This window comes from Centruroides sculpturatus, unplaced genomic scaffold, assembly GCF_000671375.1.
Source record: "Centruroides sculpturatus isolate CEXI.00-Female unplaced genomic scaffold, Cexi_2.0 scaffold905, whole genome shotgun sequence".
In the NCBI taxonomy this organism is placed as follows: domain Eukaryota; kingdom Metazoa; phylum Arthropoda; class Arachnida; order Scorpiones; family Buthidae; genus Centruroides; species Centruroides sculpturatus.
In genome coordinates, this window is record NW_019385129.1 from 172670 (window position 1) to 192543 (window position 19874).

The following is a 19874-nucleotide window of genomic DNA, read 5'->3' on the forward strand; positions in this document are numbered from 1 at the left end:
AATTATTACAAGTAGATTAGTAATACATGTTAGCAGTTGATAATTTGGTGCGTGACATGGGTTATTTTCCTAGTGAGTCTTTTGAAAGAGGAGAAGATTTCACGGTTAGTCCAAATGTCTTTAGGCTGGCATGGCCATTCAATGCCAATCTCATAAAGTAACAGACGGAGTTCAGTTCTCTCACTGTCCATCATAACACAATCGTAAAGGTAGTGCTTGGTGCCATCTTCAACGAGACATGTAGGGCAATGATTGGAAGTTCTGTGAGCAAACCGGTATAGGTAGCTCGCGAATTTTCCATGGTTAGTAAGTAGTTGAGAGATATGGTAATCCGGCGTATACCAGTCCAAACTTAGGAAGTCACGTAGGTTCGGAATAAAGTTGTGAGTGATGCAGTGGTTGTTCTGATTCCAGGTGGTTTGCCAGATGTTGACTGCTTCTTCCCAGAGAATGGTCCGAAGGGTGTTACGACTAAGCTTGCGGTAAGAGATGCTGATGGTGGGGTCAAGTGCAGCGGCTTTAGCGAGAGAGTCTGCTCTCTCGTTACCGGGAGTTCCTTGGTGGGATCTAGTCCAATACACACCAAAGGTGCAGCTAGAGGCATTGATTTTATTTCTAATATTCTCTGCAACAGGGTGCGGTTTCATGCTGTGGATGATGTTGCAGGCAGACATCGAGTCAGTATAGATGTGTACTACTATATTGTAGAAGTTATCATTAATCCAGTCAATGGCCATCTGGATAGCCAGTAGCTCTGCTTGAAAGACACTGCAGTTTTTGTCAAGACGATATTTCTGATTGTAAGTCTCGATGCACCCTGTATAGGCAACAAAGCTGCAGCCCACTTCACCGTCAAGCTTAGAACCATCCGTGTAAATGTCCATATCTGCAGTGGTGATGTTCTCAGAGATGTTAACAGTAGGGTTGCCTGGAAATGTTGAGTCACAATAGGGAAGGGGCCATTCAATATCATTATGTGTAAATGTCGTAGAGCCAGCTTGGATAGTCTTGCCCCATTTGATTTGTTTCATTTTTTGCTTTCTTTGAATATCTAAGTCGATGGGGAGTTTACGGGCAATCACCTGCAGGCTGTGATTACTGGCCGTGCGGAAGGCCTTTGTAATGAGAAGTAGTGGCCGTCTTTGAGAGGACACTAATTTCCTTTTCGCGTGCACTTTGGCGATGGCCCAGCCCCAGGTGCCGCAAGCATAAGCGACAATAGGGACGTAGATGCAATCATATATGATGGAAAGGGCTCCAGAGTTCAGACCCCAGTCTCTTCTAGCTACTTGGGCGAACGCCTGCATGATGAGAGCCGTGCGATCGGCGATGTGCTCTATGTGCTTGTCCCAGGAGAGACGAAAGTCCATGATTACCCCCAAATACTTCAGTGTTTTTCTGACTTTAATGGTGTTGTTATTCATTTTAATCAGAGAAGGTCTGAGATATAAGTTAGGCTTGCCAGGATTATTGAAGACGATAGCCTTTGTCTTGAGAGGGTTGAAATTTAATTTATGTTTGACCCCCCAGTCATGTATTAGCTGTAGCATCAAGTTACCCTTGCGCTCGAGTTCTGCTCTCGAACGTCCACCTATGAGCATGAGTACGTCGTCTGCGTATGAAGTGCAGCTGTCCTGCCCAAGATTCTTTTTAAGAAAGGCGTCAAACGTAATATTCCAAAGCAGGGGCCCACATACGGACCCCTGGGGACAGCCTCTAGAGATGTTTTTGTATATCTTTAAAATACAGTCGACCCCCCTATAACACTGTTGATTATTCCGTTTTATATGAATTCCATGTTGTACGAGTCACTTAGATTTTACAAATACGTGAGCCGGACTGTAATTTCAAGATTAATAGGCACATGGGCATACGTAGAAAAGTTTCCAGGGGGATGCAAAGCTTGGAGATAAATACATGAAATCCTTGTTAATTCAAACTCGAATAGTTCGAAATCACGTTAGTTTGTAACTGTGCTATTTGTCCCGGCCTGGGATATAGAGATTTACACGTTAAGGAATTCGGTTAGTTCGAAATACGGCTACTTCGTAATTAGAAGGCAAATTTCTGTTCGATTGGGTTATGCATACGTTAACTCGTTTGTTTAGATCGAAGTACCTCCATGCTGTAAGAAAACAATAGATCAAGAACAACTGTAATCTGGTCAGTATGGCTTTGCTTTTACAGTAACACACTTTTGGGTGTTACCTTACCCTTGGACTACCCTTTTTTCCTCTTATCTCATAAAATACGGCTGGGTTTCGGGATTGCAAGATTGGACTACAAATAGCAGATTGAGATATTTGTAGGGCTGTAGATTACTACATTTGGACCACTTGAAGAATAATTAATATATTTGCAAGGAATTCTGCTTTACTTTTTTATAAAACCTATCTGACAACCTGTAAGGTTTTCATTTAACACGTGCCGTTTACCTGCAGTTTATTTATATTATTACTGTTAATAACGTTCTGTATACATAGCCGTGTTCCGTTTCCTTAATTAATTACATCGGTTACGTGGCATTTGGCATATTGTATAGAAATACCTAAATCTTGGATAATTAGAAGTCGCCCCTTAAATTTCAAACTAAAGAGGATTTCCCGTAATTACATCGTAAATTTTTATTTAATTATTTCATTTTTTGGGGGTACTTTTTCACAAGTAGATAAGAGAAGACAGTATTGCATCATATCATCCCACGGTCGTAAGGTTACTTATCACGATCACTTTTACGATTATAATTTGTGGAATATTTTTACGCGATCTCGGGGAGGGACAAGTGCCCCGTTTGCCTCCTGTGGGGCACCTGATGAAGCACCGAATGACTTCTCCGTGTCAATCTACTGCTTTACTTAAAAATAAATTAAAATTCTTAACGAATAGTTATGCAAAATTAAGTTATTAATTAAAATATATACGATAGACAGACTTATAAACTAATATATATATATATATTTATTTTAATATATACGCAACGTTCGTCGATCAACGTTAAATTGTATAGCGTAAAGAATATAATTAGGCCTACTGACTTGACAGTGTTATAAATAGATTTATATACGGTTTTTTATATATTATCTGATGTAAATAAAATCCAAAATTAACCTTTTGTATTAGAGAAGTAATTTAGAATATAAATAACAATTCGTAAATTACGATAAAAACCTTTATTATCAAATCAATAATTCGAAAATTAGCTTTATACAGCGCCTATAAACGAAACGAATAGCATAAAGTTGCGCCATTGGTAACTTAATCCGCCATCTACCACTACAGTAAATGCAATATTATTTCAAATTGGCGAATGAAAACTTTCGTAAGTAATTATTATCTTTTACGATTTCGAGTCTAATTCGTTTTATCAAATACGTAAAATTTATTAACAACGATAATTAAAACGTTGTCGATATGCATAAATTAATTCTAGGTCTAACCTATTGTATTTCGTGTGTCGGGGTATTGTTCGGTTTCGGTCGTCCTTGAGCTATTAAAATCTACCCACTTCGCTTTTCTCTTTATTGACAGCTTGATCGAAATTTTCTATTTCCTTAACAAAAGAAAATATCAACGGCTTAAAAAAAAGGGAAAAAATGGCATTCGTTTTTCTTAGCTTTAATAATCTTTCCTTTCTATATTTTGTATGGAAAAGACGTCAATATTTTAATAATTTATTTTCCTAAAAATAAGTCTAAGTAATTGTTAGACCTTTAACAAAGCTAAAACTTTATCGGGTTTGATCTTTTTGGTTCTAAATGCTTCATAAGATGAAGTTCTGTAATATTATTGTTTAGACATGCGTTCGGTGTTTTCTTTCTTTAACAGTTTGTGGTCATGAAGCGCGTAAGTATCGATAAACGATGCCAAAAATGGCTTTATATATTTGGTAAACAAATATGTTATTGAGAAATGCGCACCAAAAGTGCATTGTCGTCTCGTAGATCACGCGATAAAGTCGTACGTAGGCAAATCTACGTATTGAAGGATTTTCAACGATTTACGGGAGTTAAACTTTTTAACATAACAAATACAGATAAGCCAAAAATCAATATTCGAGAGAAAACAGTGATTCGAAACGAAGAATGCCAACGAGACCCTGCAATTTGCATATCTCGGAGGAGAAGAATGCCACCGAGACAATAGCGAGGTTGCAGCCGAAGTTTTCATCTCTAAAACTTGAACGTCGAACGTCGAGCGACGTTCGACGTTCAAGATAGCGGCACTCGACGTTCGACGTTCAAGTTTTAGAGATGAAAACTTCGGCCGCAACCTCTCTAATGTAATCTGCGTATCTGGGAATATAATTCTTAATCTCGAGCCATTAATAGAGAGGTTGCTGCGATGTTTTCAACGCGAAAACGTGTACGTCGGACGTTCAGCGCCGCTTTCCTATAAGCCTAGAAGTTTGACAATGGTGTTTGGATAGTCAGTGGAATCATGCTCGACATTCCAAACACCATTGCCAAACTTCTAGTCCTTTAGGAAAGCGGCGCTGAACGTCCGACGTACACGTTTTCGCGTTGAAAACGTCGGCCTCAACCTCTCTAATATTACGGTTAGACGGTGAACAACTAGAAAAGATTGTAAAATACGAGTCTTGATACATTTTTACTGCATTAATTTAACGTATCGCGACACGTGTGAAGTAGAAATAACGTCTGTCAGAATATATTCCTCGTCGCATTCGTTATCGATATGAATTGTTAAATAATAAAATCGCTTATTTAAAGTTTCATTTTTTTTAATGTTTAGTATAAATTAATTAATGCTGACTAATTATCATTCGGTTCTATACCATTTATAATCTCGTTATTTCGTTACGAATGCAAACGCACGTGTGCAAGTGATTAATCATCCTCCATATTTATTATTTTAAATAAAAATTTAAATTTAAAAAATCGATAAATGCTACGAATAAGATATTTTTCTAGTTATATTTCGGCAAGGTCTTTTCTAAATGTCATTCTCCTTTCGTAATTTTCTATAATATCGAACTATAATTTAGGGTATCTCGTTAAGATAATTTATAGACCGTTGCGAAAAAAATAATGATAATTATATTAGTTATAAGTCTGATCTTTAAGGAAAAAGAAACATAATTCTTTTGATATATAAAATCTGTTAATTTTCGAATAATTATTAAATAAATAATAATTTTATGTAAGAATTTATTAACACATTTTTGGCCCAATTGTTATTAGTGTCGTATTATTTTAAATATAAATAAGTAAATATGTAAGCTAAATATATATATGTAATGTTCTAGAATACCAAATACAGTATTATTATTCTATTTTAATTTGTCTAAAAATAAATAATTTCATTCATTTATATAACTATCGAGTTATTTACATTCTTATTCGGTAAACGGAAGTGGAATGAATAAAAAAAAAAGGATGGGGAGGAGACAGAAGAAAAAGTCACTGTCGATCTCGTTAACAATTTACAGACTTTAAACATTATTAAAATCTTATTTTCCCATTCGAATTTTACTTTCGTTTTGCAAAAGTACAAGGTCGTTTTTCTTTTTATCTTCGAGACATTAGAAAAAAAATAATAAAATAAAATAAAATTCTGTAGACCCGAACTGATATTCGGACTTTATAGGATTTATTTTTCGTTATTTTCTTATTATTGAGAGTGGAAAATAAAATCTTATCGTTTCTATTTTGTAATGTGTTGTCCTCCTTTAAAAGGAAGAACTCCGTTGCGATTTATAGTAAACATAAAGATAAAAGAAATAGTGTCAAAAAATTAAATAAATATCGATAACGTATTTCACTTATTCCTAATTACTTTCTTTTCTTTTTTTTTTACCTTTAATTAAAATATGTTTGAATCGTTTCGTTTAACACGAATAAATTTTGCTTATCTTTTTACAGAAGTTGGATTTTTATATTTTAATACAGAACTTCGCCCCTCGTTTCGCGCCCCCGGCCCAATTTCCTGGCTTTATCCGTGTTCAAATATTTAATGAGGATTCGTCTATTCTCAGTTCCGCCGTTTTTTGTGTCAATTTTAAGTATTATATATATATATACACTCTATAAAGTAGATTACAGTATATCGATCGATCTAAAACCGTTTGTGTGTATATCTGACTTATAAATTCGTCGTAAATATTACACCGAGTTTATTAAGTGAGTTTATCTCTCCACCGACCATTTCCTCGCAGCTAGAAAATGTATTTCTAAAAAGCTTCTGATGGAGATAAGTTAGTCGAGTTTGGACTTTTATCGTCTTGGCAATAAAATTGTTTGGAAGGGGAGAAAAACTGTTTAAATAAATAAATAAAAAAAATTGTTACAGATAATCACGAGATTTTCTGTTTTCGTAATAAGTCGACCTTCTCTAAACTGGATGCAACACGAGTTTCTATTGTAAACACGAAGGCGTCATTGAAATAAATGAGAATAACAACTAACGATTCGTCCGAATATCGGATGGAATATATTTTAAATAATTCTAAATCTTTAAAATAATTTATTTTTTTTTTCAATTTGAAAAAGTAAAATGAGAGCGAAGTATAAGATGAATGGGACGAGTGACAAAAGTGACTTAACTTCCGTTTCCGGTATTAGAAAGATTCGAAAACGAAAATAAAAGTATTGTGAGAATTCAGAACAGCCAATTTTTTTTAAATACTAAAATAGTTATTTATTTATTTAATCATTTTTTAGTTGCAACGATTATTACGGTCGTTCTGGTGCGATTATACTCCAGTTGTATTTAAGTGGAGTAGAGGAAAAATACCTTTTAGAGGATTAATTACAAGGGTCGTAATTGCAAGATTAATTTATTAATAGAAACATAATGTAGACAATTGGTGTTCGATGCATCGATCTTTCACGCTACTTTCGCCTTACGTATGCCGTATAATAAAGCAAATATGCCACATATTGTACGTACTATAAGATTTAAAAACTAAGATAAGCTCTATAAAAGTATTTTAAAATTTATTTTAATAAGCTGGAGACTTTGCATATTAATATTTAACTCCAAAACCTCGAATTGTACTAATGAATCGCTTACGAATTTTAACTTGTAGATTATTTAATCTAGAAGTTAAACTTGCATATTCGTTATTAAAATTACACCCGATTGATGTAGGATTTTTATTATAATTTAGCCGTATTCGAACGTATAAAGAATAACAGAAATTAAATTAAGAAAAAAAGATACACGCGGTAAACAAAAAAATAGAAAAATAAAAATCGATCGTTCTGAAAGTTTAAAGAATAAAAACAAATTTATACATCTATTGTTTACAAATTTATTACATTTTTAATGTTTTAATCATAGAAACAATCGCATTAATCATTTTTAAAAATGACAAATTAAGATGAGAGAAAATATATACTATATAGCCTATATACATAATATATAAGTCTTATATTGTGTGTTTGTGTGTGGTGTGTGTAGTGAGAAAAAGGCTACAAATGGGGTAATTGGGTTAAAAATAAATAAAAAAAACGAACAGAATAAAAGAAAAAATTAAATATTAGAACGAGAAATGAAAAGGTGATAAACAAAAATTTTATATTTAAAATTAACAATATTTATTTAATTTTACATTCTGTAGCAGTTTCAGATTTTAATCTTTTCAATGTTACTAATTTTAAAATACTCACTTCGGTTTTTACAACTAAACCATAGAAAATAAGAATTTTTTTTCAGAGGATGTAAAAAAAAACAAAAAACACTATTTTCCTTCAAACGATCCACGGAAAATACTAGCGAGTAAGTGTAAAGTATAAAAATTGTTTTATTTCGCCTGTACAAATCCCAGATTAAGTACAGTACATTTAGCCTAAATCTTATTTGACTCCGAAACAAGTAGAAAACGGTTGAAAAAAGCCAAGATCGTAGCGAAGTAAACCATCTATGAGTGAAAAAAATATTATATAAGGTAATGAGAAGATGTTTTCTTCTTTATTTTTTTGTTACATAATATATGGGGAAAGAGATTTTATCTGGAGTAAAAAAAGAAATTTGTCTCTTTGCCAACGAAATTAACAAGAAAAAAATTCTTATCTACATTACACGAGAATGTTTTACGTAAAGAGATTATTTTATAAATTTGAAGTTAATAATGTCGAAGACACAAATTTATTAATATTATTATTTTTTGTATTAATATATAATACAAATTTGTAAAAGTCACTAAATGTTTTGTACGTAGAAACGAACAATTATTTATTGTAACATCGTCACAATGCTGGGCTGCAATTTATAATCGTCTTTTAATTTAAATCGTGTGACTTCCGGAAGTTCGTATATAGTTAATCGTAGCTTCCGGTTCCTAAGATTTTCGTATCTGGTCTCGATTTTTATCTATCTTCCTCCGATCTAGAGATTAAGGAAGGACGGTAGAAATGTATGTCTGCAAGCTGAAAATTGCAGCCTAATAAATGTCAAAAGTTGGCTATTCTTTTAAAAGAATATACACAGATATACTAACAGGTATTATTCTGAAGTGAATTATTAAGATTACGTCTATTCGGTGCTGGAATTGTAATTGGTTAATTGTAATATTATGTTGTACTGTACAGTACGTTCGTACATAGAGGATTTTCTTCTACAGATAGAGGATTTACTTTTCTATTATCAAACTTCTGAACGTCTCGTTTATTTTAACAATTTTATAGTCTATATTTAAGAATAGGTTACAAGTTACACGCTATTTAAGAAAAAAATATTATATTAGACATATTCTCTGACTCCACTTCCATTTAAAATTTGAGTCACTATGGCCTTTCTTGAAGAAGTGAATTCAACTGATATATATAGACATCTACCAAACCTGAATTATCCAAGTTCTAGCCTGATAGTTTATCTGACCTTATCATTTGATCAATTTAATTATTTACTCTTCAAGGTCTTTCAGGTTCTTCAGTACACAGCTTATAAAATTCAAAATATCTTACAATTGGTTCTGAAAACAATAATTCAACTATTTAAGATAAATTGATTTTTTTAAGAAAGGCAGCAGCAGCTCAGTTTTTAAAAGAAATTCTATTTTAAATAAAAAATTTAAATAATTGTTGTGAAATTTAACATTCTAATAATTTTTAAACTAAAAACTATATCTTAATTTATAAAAATTAATTAAATTTTATTATATTTAAAGTTTCTTTTTAATTCAATAATACATCATTTAATATATTTCAAGATTTAATGGATCAATCTCTCTACACTAGATTCTTTCACAATTTTTATACTAATTCTGTAAAATTCTAGGATTTTGCAAAGAATTGTTTAAAAATTTGGCAAAGGATTGTTACTCATAAAAATAATTGCTTATTATTTTTTCTATTAATTTTTATTAACTTNACGATGCGTATCCTTTGTGAAGAGTACGAATTCGACACGCTTAATTGACCGTTTTTAAAGTATTTATTTAATAAATAAATAGTTTTTAATATTTAATTATATTAAAATCAATTAAAACAATATCCGCGACGATGTTTTATATTAGCGGAGTAGATTAATTTCGATATTGCTCTTTTGAACAAATCTTATAATTTTACACGAAATTGAATTAACTTTTATAAAATTTATATGGATAATTAATGCATTCTAATATAAAACTTTTCATATTGAATAGCAGAAGTCGACTGCATTAAAAAATCAAACTATAATTGTCCCGTAAATATTAAATATAACGTACTAGAAGAACATTCATATTAATTCTAACCTATGTATCTTCAGACAAACAATTAAGGAGCAATCAGATAAGAGAATGCAATGTTTTAATAAACAATTATAAATATTAAAGATAAATAATATTAATATAACGATTGCCGAGTCGAGAAAAAGAATCGACACCTTCGAATAATAAGCCATTTAACCATTGTTATTTATTTGGGGCTTTCTACAATAAATATATTGTGGCATTTTATATCGATCCGGATCGAGATACGCGAAGTAGAACGATAATTTTGCACGTTGTTCGACCTAAAACACAAGAAGTTCTCAATTTTAGTCACCGAAACTTTCTATTGAATTTTGTAGATTGTCCGACGAAAGTTTAAAAAGACATTTTCTCGTGATTCTTATCGTTACGAATTTATGATTGGTCCGATCCGGTTTGCATAAGGCGTAGACAAATAAAGGCGTGTATTGGTAACTTGTGTTATTATTTATATCGATTCTTGGAACGGTTTCGTATATAAAGAGATCGGTTATTAATATAATACATTGATAAGGCAAACAACAGATAACAGCCGGTTGGGGAAGGAAGATGTCATTCATCTAAAACGACGACCCAAAAGTTAAAGTTCGAAATAATAGTATACAATAAACCTATAAGAGTGAGGACGGAATAAGAGAAAAAATCAAAGGTTAAGTTTCTGTCTAATTGCATATTAAAAAAACAAAAAAAACAACGATTCAATCCGTTTCGGGTGTATAATTTTAACTTTCACCTCATTTTAAAGCGTTGACGTGAATTTTCAATCGTCCACCAATTAGAAATGCTTTTAGTTAATATCGTGAGTTAAAGGGTTAAGCAAGAAACGAATAAAATAACTAAAATATCGTATTTATATTTTATAAATTGTCTTTTATCCAACGTAAAAGAAGCGAGTATATATATAAAAAGCAGAATGCAAAGCGTGCAATTACAATACACCGCCAGTGTGCAAGAAAAACATTATACGGACGGGCAAACTGACAGACTGAAAGTAGCGCCCCCACTTACGTATAGGCCACACATACTGTATATATAATGGACGATTTATCTAAAACTTTTTACAGGTTGGATAAGTTGTTTTGTGTAAGTGATAGAATGATGCTGTCGAGTATGGAAAAGAGATTTTTATCGTGGTATATAATCAATATCGAGGTACTAGTTTTCGGAATCGTAACGATTTATAATGATCATTTAATACTCTGGCCTGTACATTAGGCGCCCAGACAGCTTAATGACTGTGCAGATATAGAATATAATTATCATATAGAGTAATTCGTGCCGTCGTATATATATTCATATATCGTTAACATGTAATAAATAACGTAAGAATAGAAATTACTAAAAATGTTTATTATTCTTGTATAATACCTTATATATTCTATATAGAATCGACGTCTTTTTATGGTAGGTAAATTTATTTTTTATTTTTTTATCAAATTATAAGCTAGGTAGAGTTTATAAGGAGGAAGAAGAATAAAAATATTTATATTTTTATGTAATATAAATAATATAAACACTATCAAATCGAGACGAGAATACAGTAAAAGCCTATTAATATATAAATTAATGTAGAGGAATAATTAATTAATTATTATTGATATTTTAATCGTCTTGTTTTAATTAACATACAATAGAATGTCGATACTGTCTACTGGAATAACTAATTAAAAAATAACGATAGAAATGTATTTTAAATTGATATCTTTGATATTTTTGACTAGACTATGTGAATAAAAAATTTTATTGAGATAATTTCGTGTAAACAATGCCGATAAGGATCATGTGAGGGGTTACATATAGATTACAGTAAATGTTTACTCGTTCATCTTAATAGTATTAAACGAATAAGTAAAATTGTTCTGTAACAATTTTATATTAGACTGCGCCAGTCCTTAGGTAAAGATGAAATTGCCAGGCACTTTTATATAAGTTTGTATAACGCAAATCTTGTACCACACACACTTACTCGATGTTATCTCCTAAGATCCAACGAGTATTCATAAATATTTATTTATACGTGTGTGTGTGAGGCCCCTAAGAGGGCGAGGCCTTAAGCTTAGATTTCTTACTACTAAAGCCACTACTAAAAGAAAATTATTAGAAAAAATAAACTTTTAGTTATTGTAATATTTTCTTAGTCGACATCCGATTAAGACTTTTTTTTTTAATTTTTAGAAATTATTTCACCGAAATCAAAAATAAAATGAAGATAAATTAGAAAAACAAATTTTGCTGATTTTTTTTTAAATTTAGAAATCGATTTCGAGTTTAAATTTCGTAAAATAATTTCTAATTTAACATTATCAAGCATTTTATAACGCAATATCAGAATATAAAATTCGTTATCCACCAGCGAAAAGGTCAGCGATCAAATATTCCGATATTAAATTATTGTCTTCAATTATCGGATAAAAGGATTAGAAAAATTTTTAATTAATTTCCTTTTATAGAAAAATTCAAGTTTCGTCTGTAAAAAAAAAAAAAATTCAAAATCATTTCTCTTAAAAAATTCCAGCAACGAGTTGCGTAACTTTTCCGGCAAAAGTTAAAATTGTGTGTGGTTCTATCTGTTACGAGATTTTATTATTATTATTTTTTTAATAACTGTTTATATTATTAATTATTTAAAATGGCAGAAAGCTTAATCTTGAGGTTAGAGACTAGTTTTATATATACGTAAATTGTAAATGGTAATAACGAGTTAAACTTTATTAAGTCAGTTCCCACTCGAGATATGACATATGATTTATTTTTCTCCAAGTCCTTTACCTTTAATTAAGCACCAAAATTTAACAGTATCGATCTCCCTAATACTCAAACCTCCCTGCAAAATTTCAGAAATTTTCGATAAAAGGCACAGGAGTAATTTAACTTTTAAAATGGGTGAACAAAATCGTGCCACCCCACACTAACATTCATTATACCGAAAATCTTCCAAATTTTTGGGCTGCAATTTGAAAAAATTGTAGACCTATAAATTCCTACCGTCCGTCTGTCTTTCCTTAATCTCAAGAAAGATAAGTGAAAGATTAGACCAGATATGGAAAGATTATGGGCAAGAGGTTCCGATTAACTGGTCCGACTCTATTGTTAAAGGAAAAGTATGATGTACGGGGGCAAGCCACTACTAATTTGAGGTGGAGAGAATATATTTTAAGTTAAATAAATTAAAAATATGATTATACATTGAAGCCCGGCATTGTGAAATGTCAGAATAAATAATTACTTGTTTTTTTTTTCTTGTATTTCTCGACGTTTCGAGGTCCCCGAATCCAAAAAATGTAAAAGTCTTGAGGGATCACTTTTTGACCCATCGCCGTGCTTTCCCTCTTTATATATGACCGCCGAGAAAGTAATTACCAAAATTAAAAGCTTTTATAAATTAACAATTATTTGTAAATCAAATACCGTAATTAATTTTTTAATTAAATCGACTAATTCTAATTATTTTTATAGTGGGAAAGTGGATACTAAATTTAATTGTATTTTTAGAAAAATAAGTTTATCGACCGTCTCTCTTCCTGTCGTCCGAATTATCTAAATACTATTTACATTTTAGTCGATTTTATCTTCGTTTGTAAATATAAAATGCACTTGAAAATAATTTTAAAATTGCGTAACGAGCTTCGTGTGGGTCTTCTAATTCATTAAAATTTTCCTTTAGCGATCGTTTAAAGCCGATATCCTTTGATATTTTGTTATTTTTCAATATTGTTAATGGTGTTACTAACGTACGAAGTGCGATGTAAGCTATAAAGTACGAATTAATCCCGAATTTAATAATTCTCTATTAATTTGTATAGAATTTGGGATACTAATTTACATAATTACTTATTTATATTTATTATTTATATTTATATTTACTGTTTAAATCCCGGAAATTTCTACTCGGAAGATGCATAGTCGAAGTGAAAACAGGTCTTATTCGAAACTAATTTTTAATTTTTTTCCCTCTTTTTATTTTTATTTAAAAAAGGATTGAATCTAAAATTATTTACTAAACTTCTAGACAGAAATCGTCATGTGATTTTATATTTGTGTAGATATTTGTGTAGATAACTGATTAAAAAAAACAATTGAAATATCGCCATTAACTACAAATTTCCGATAGAATTTCTAGAGACAAATTTAGTAGGCCTATATTTATTATTCTGTCCTCGAATTTTATAATAGTTTAAAAATACATTAAGGATTTAACTAAAGTACTAAAGAATGTATATAGTGTTACCTTTTGTTAGCTTCCGAAATAGGCATTAAATCGAGTGTGGTGCTAAACCAAAGTATCTCAAATCAGAACTGTAGGCTATATTGTAACGAAGTCGACCTACCAATTTCAATTTAAAGAGCACGTAATTTGGGGATAACAATATACATTTAATTATAGTGAGAAGTTCTCTAATGTTTTGTTTGATGGGATAATGCTACGTAATAGGCTACGTGAGCGATTTGACAAAAGGGAATGCCTGCCGAGACAAACTGGCCCTCCCTATACGCGAAGAAAAATCCCAAAAACTCCTCGTGTTGGGTGCGAACCCACCCCTATCAGTGTTTGATGGTTTTTATCCACTCGGCCGCCGGTGGGTCTAACATTTATGAGGAAGATTCGTTTACGAATATACGTTGGTGCCATTTAGGAGTGCGCTATATCGAGTTTTGACTGTATATATAATTAAATACTTTTTTTTACGCTCAAAATATCAAAACTTAGAATTGTACCGTACAAAGTTAATCCTGTTTAAGAGATTTTCATTATGAGAACCTCGACTATACTGAATAATTATCAAATATCTTTCAACGGTTCTAAATTTTCTAGATAATATTTTTTAATCGAAATTATCGCGAAATGTTTGTCCGTTGTCTAGATCTTACGTCATTTTATTTTATTTTTTTTCCCCACAAGTCTGTACTGTAACTAGCAATCGAGTGCAAACTAATAATTTATGTTCTGTCTAGAAACGTTTAAATGATAACAACTCGAAAAAAAATAAAAATGTCGCTTAATCTCTCTCTTGTTTTTCATTTATAAAGATTAAAATGTTTAGTTAAAGCTTATATCTTTCTTTTAATATTGCGTAATTCTATATTATAATATTATTTAATTAATCAGTAGACTCGTAGAATTCTTTATTGAAAAAAAATATATAGCCTATATATATTTAAAATAAATTTATGTATATACGAAGTAGACTATTAAAAAATACAAAGTCATACAAAAGATACAAAGATACTTATTAAAAGATACCAGTCGACTCCCCTATAACACTGTTGATTATTCCGTTTTATATGAATTCCATGTTGTACGAGTCACTTAGATTTCACAAATACATGAGCCGTTTACAGCCCAGCACACGTATTTGTAAAATCTAAGTGACTCGTACAACATGGAATTCATATAAAACGGAATAATCAACAGTGTTATAGGGGGGNATAGGCCTATATATAATAATAACATATGTATCCTATTTATGTTATAATTTACTTTAGTAAATAATAATAAGTTTAATAATATTTATTAATAAATATTTCAAATACATTTTATCGACTTAATTTAACTTATTATAAATTAAATATTTGTAAATTAAAATTTAAATACTATTGAAAACCTCCGAACAACGACCACCGACGGCAAATGCCCGTTATCGGGAAGTTCGACTGTATAATTTTTCCGTTTTTCGTAAGGAATGTTTTACTACACGGCAGTATAATTAATTGTTTCTTCTATCGTTTCACTAAGTGAATAGTTCGACGTTAATTTTAATATTAAAATGAACGTTTTAAATAGTAATAATGAATGCATTTTAGTTATTAGAGAGGTTGAGGCCGAAGTTTTCATCGCGAAAACGTGAACGTCGGACGTTCAGCGCCGCCTTCCTGTAAGCCTAGAAGTTTGACAATGGCGTTTGGAACGTCGAGCATGATTCCACTGACGTTCCAAACGCCATTATCAGACTTCTAGGCTTACAGGAAGGCAGCGCTGAACGTCCGACGTTCACGTTTTCGCGATGAAAACTTCGGCCTCAACCTCTCTAATAACTAAAATGCATTCATTATTACTATTTAAAACGTTCATTTTAATATTAAAATTAACGTCGAACTATTCACTTAGTGAAACGATAGAAGAAACAATTAATTATACTGCCGTGTAGTAAAACATTCCTTACGAAAAACGGAAAAATTATACAGTCGAACTTCCCGATAACGGGCATTTGCCGTCGGTGGTCGTTGTTCGGAGGTTTTCAATAGTATTTAAATTTTAATTTACAAATATTTAATTTATAATAAGTTAAATTAAGTCGATAAAATGTATTTGAAATATTTATTAATAAATATTATTAAACTTATTATTATTTACTAAAGTAAATTATAACATAAATAGGATACATATGTTATTATTATATATAGGCCTATATGTTATTTATAGCGTAATAACGATTTAAAAATTATTTTGTTAAAATTCAAATAAATAAAATAGCTAAAAACAAATTTTGAATCTGATGCTAATTTATATACATTTAATTTTCGCTTATAAATATAAAAATAAATTCGAATAGCTACTGGGAATTCCAAGATAATGACTGCTTAAATTGTTAAAGAAACACTTTAAACGATACAATATTGGAATGACTATTGATATTTTAATTTTTTTCTATATATTTCCTTATTCTAAATGGTTCCGAAAACCCATTATTCGTTATAGTGATTATCCCAAATCATTAAAAAAAAAGTTCGAAATTCTTAAGTTTTTCATTATCTACTTTGTCAGCTGCAGTCTGGATTCTCAGAATTGTATACAAATACAATTTTAATCTCTTCGTCTGTATGTATTTATGATACGAGACCAAAATATACTTATTTGTGACGATAAAAAAAAGGTGTTTAACAATAAAACTAGTGTTATTGTTAAACACCTTTTTTTTTATCGTCATTCGATTACGAAACGAAAATCGCGTGATTTATCAACAGAATGGAAGAAAAGAAGGAAAGTTATCCCGATAATGTCTTAATTTCCTATAGAGGAAAGTAAATTGGGCCGTTAAATTATAGAATTTAATACTATTGGAGAGACAAGTTTTTGTTCGAATACAAAACCAAACTTTGATATTAATGCCAACGGACAATAGACGGCCCGATTACTCCGAAACAATCGTTAATAATATGAAAAGTAAAGTCACGTGTTAAAAAACGTTAACGTGTTAAAAACCATTCTTAACAATACTTTATCAAGTTTGAATTTTGAAAAATTAAAAATTCGATATCTCTTTATTCGAAAGCGAGTAAAACTGGATACAGTATTTATTAACTTAAATGTTAAAAACATGCAAAATGCTTGGAAAGAAATTCGTTGAGTTTGTTTATTAAGAAAGTATAGACCATGGCACATGGGGTGCAATCTATCTGAACTTTTGTAAATCAAACTTGCTTAATATAACTTATTATATATTTTCTATACAACTCGAATCTTAAATATAAAATTTTCTGAGTTAATAAGTTTAATTTTTCATCGAGGGATAGGTAGAGAAAAATTTAAAAATACAGTCGATCCCCTATAACACTGTTGATTATTCCGTTTTATGTGAATTCCATGTTGTACGAGTCACTTAGATTTTACAAATACGTGAGCCGTTCACAGCCCGGCACACGTATTTATAAAATCTAAGTGACTCGTACAACATGGAATTCATATAAAACGGAATAATCAAAAGTGTTATAGGGGGGTCGACTGTAAAATATGATTTGTTTCATAAACTTATGTCGATTAATAATTTTATACGCGCTTCAAATCTAACAGATCGAGATTTAAACAACCGCAATTCAATATCGAATATTGCATTTCGTAAAACTCAATAAAATCAATTATAAATGTCATTTATTATTAACTCCAATCTTGTTCTGAAGGAAGTTTCGTTATATTTTGATGCAGGAAATGCAGGTTACTGAACTTCTTAACTGCAACTACAATTTTTTTTTTTTAAATTTCCTTTATATATTGGCATAATACCTACATTCGTAATCGTTTTTTAAACTTTTATTTTCGCATATTGTATTTGTTTACCCGCTTAATTTGCCGAAAGAAGTGCCATTAAAATGTCTTTAAGAAAGAAAAAATAAAACTTAATTTTATCTTATGTACTTTAAGAAATGATAAGATATTTTTAATAATTTTTTTATTATTATTAAATGTATTATAATTTAGGATATTTGTCTTTTTTTCTATTGAATGTATGAACTAATAAAGTGAACTTCTATAGTTTAAATTTCTGTCTATCCAAATTAAAATACAATATTATAATTTTGTTCTTATGTATATATTTAAAGAATATTTTACTTTATATATTTCATCACTAGAGCTAGGACAACTAGGCACTAAAAATCATTTAGATAGTAATAAAAATTATAACTTGTATGATTTTTATAAGTATTTATATATTGTTGGTGCTTAAATATCCTAGCCTTAGTTATAAGACTTGCTGGATATGTTACTGTCTGGAAATGTAATCAATCTACATATCTCTGTACAGTAGCACATCCAGGTATTATCCTAAGAGAAGTATCAGGAATAGGTTTGTATGTACTGTACATTTTTTATATTTTTTAAAATAAATCCTAAAAGATTTATACATATAAAAATATATTTTATGGAAGAAAACGTAACTGTATTTTGTCATATTTAATTAATTTAATTTTAAATTTTGGTTAAGTAAGAGAATATGCTTCCTTTACTTTCTCCTGCATTTGGATATAAATTCTGCATTCATCTTCTTTAATTAAATTAATATATATTCTTTTTTTCAGATATAATAAACTATTCTTATCTATAATACATTTCATTATATATTTATAATCACTTCATTTAACATATAAAATTAAATATACATTTATTGTATTAATTATTTTGAAAATTAATTATTTAAAAAATAAATATTTAAAAATAAAAATATTATTGAATATTTCTAGATTTTTGTAATTACTCATTATAATTACAAATATCAGTTCTTTAAATAAATCTATTCAAATGTTTAATAAGTCAACATTTTTTAAAATAAATATTTTAATTTTATCAAATAATATCTTTGATGACATTTATCATTTTTATAATTTGATCATCAAATTTCTAATTTTATTTTATTTTTTTATTCTTCTTTTATTAACTTTTTAAAACTAATTTTTATTATCAATAAATTGAATGAAAATGCATTTATTCAATTTATTACTTAATTGTAAAATTAAATAATTTTTGCAAATTAAGCATTATTTGATCTATAAAAATCTCTTGATTTTGCAATTTTTTAACAAAATATTTTGTTTTTTTAATGTTTAGGACTTAATTCTATAAATGTATTTATTCAAGCTTTATTAGTAGTATTATTATTATTTATTGTTTAAATTTGAATGTAAATAAGCTAAAAATATTAATTTATATTGAAAATTGTATTGAGATGAATTATTATTTACATTTAAAATATTTTAAAACTTTTATATTTTATACATTCAAACTTTGAGTAAGAATTTAATTAATTAAAGAAAAATCTGTAGCAAAGAAGTGCACGATGAAAATTATTTTAAAGATTTCAAATTTATATAAAATTTTTAAATATTTATTATTAATTAATCGTTCTTTAGTTTTTTCAAAGGTGATCAATATACCCTCTGATAATATGATGTCGTAATATGATATAATGTGATAAGTTCCTCAAATATCATTTAACTGCTTGATAATTACATTGGGGAGTGACTCTCTATGATTAAAATTCAGTAATGACATCAATGAAAAAATGAGAAAATAAATAAATATTAGTAAATTTTTTTATTTATTATAAATATAGAAAATATTTCACAGCGATATAAATTGTTAAAACATTCTAATTTAAATATAGAATTAAAGTGTTTTAATCATTAATTTTGAAATTTCACGCCTTTAAAATGTTTAAACGAGTTTTTTTTACATTAAAAAATGTTTAAACTAGAAACTTTGAAAGAATTTTTTTATTTTATTCTTCTAGAAGTATACAATAAAATGTGTGATTCACTTTACTATTTGTTTTTGTGAAGAGTTTTATTAATGCATCACACATTTTATTGTAAACATTATTTTAATAATTATAATCTATTTTTAATTTATTATTAAGAATTGTTGAAAAAGTAGTAGTATAAAGAAGGGTTTACTTCTTAAAAGATTATC

At 29.4% G+C, this 19874-nt stretch overlaps 2 protein-coding genes across 3 annotated transcripts in view; one reads left to right on the forward strand and one right to left on the reverse strand.

Annotated features, from left to right (window-relative positions):
- Window positions 1–29: 29 nt before the first annotated feature.
- Window positions 30–1370, reverse strand: LOC111635181. The gene has a single exon (XM_023380074.1). The coding sequence runs from the start codon at window positions 1368–1370 to the stop codon at window positions 30–32; it is 1341 nt and encodes a 446-aa protein (XP_023235842.1).
- Window positions 1371–11079: 9709 nt separating this feature from the next.
- LOC111635179 (myotubularin-related protein 3-like) overlaps window positions 11080–19874 on the forward strand; it is a 103132-nt gene continuing 94337 nt past the window's right edge. For both annotated transcript variants that reach the window (XM_023380069.1, XM_023380071.1), the window contains exon 1: window positions 11080–11098. In XM_023380069.1, the coding sequence (XP_023235837.1) occupies window positions 11096–11098 (3 nt within the window). In that variant the 5' untranslated portion in view covers window positions 11080–11095. The remainder of the gene's footprint in view (window positions 11099–19874) is intronic.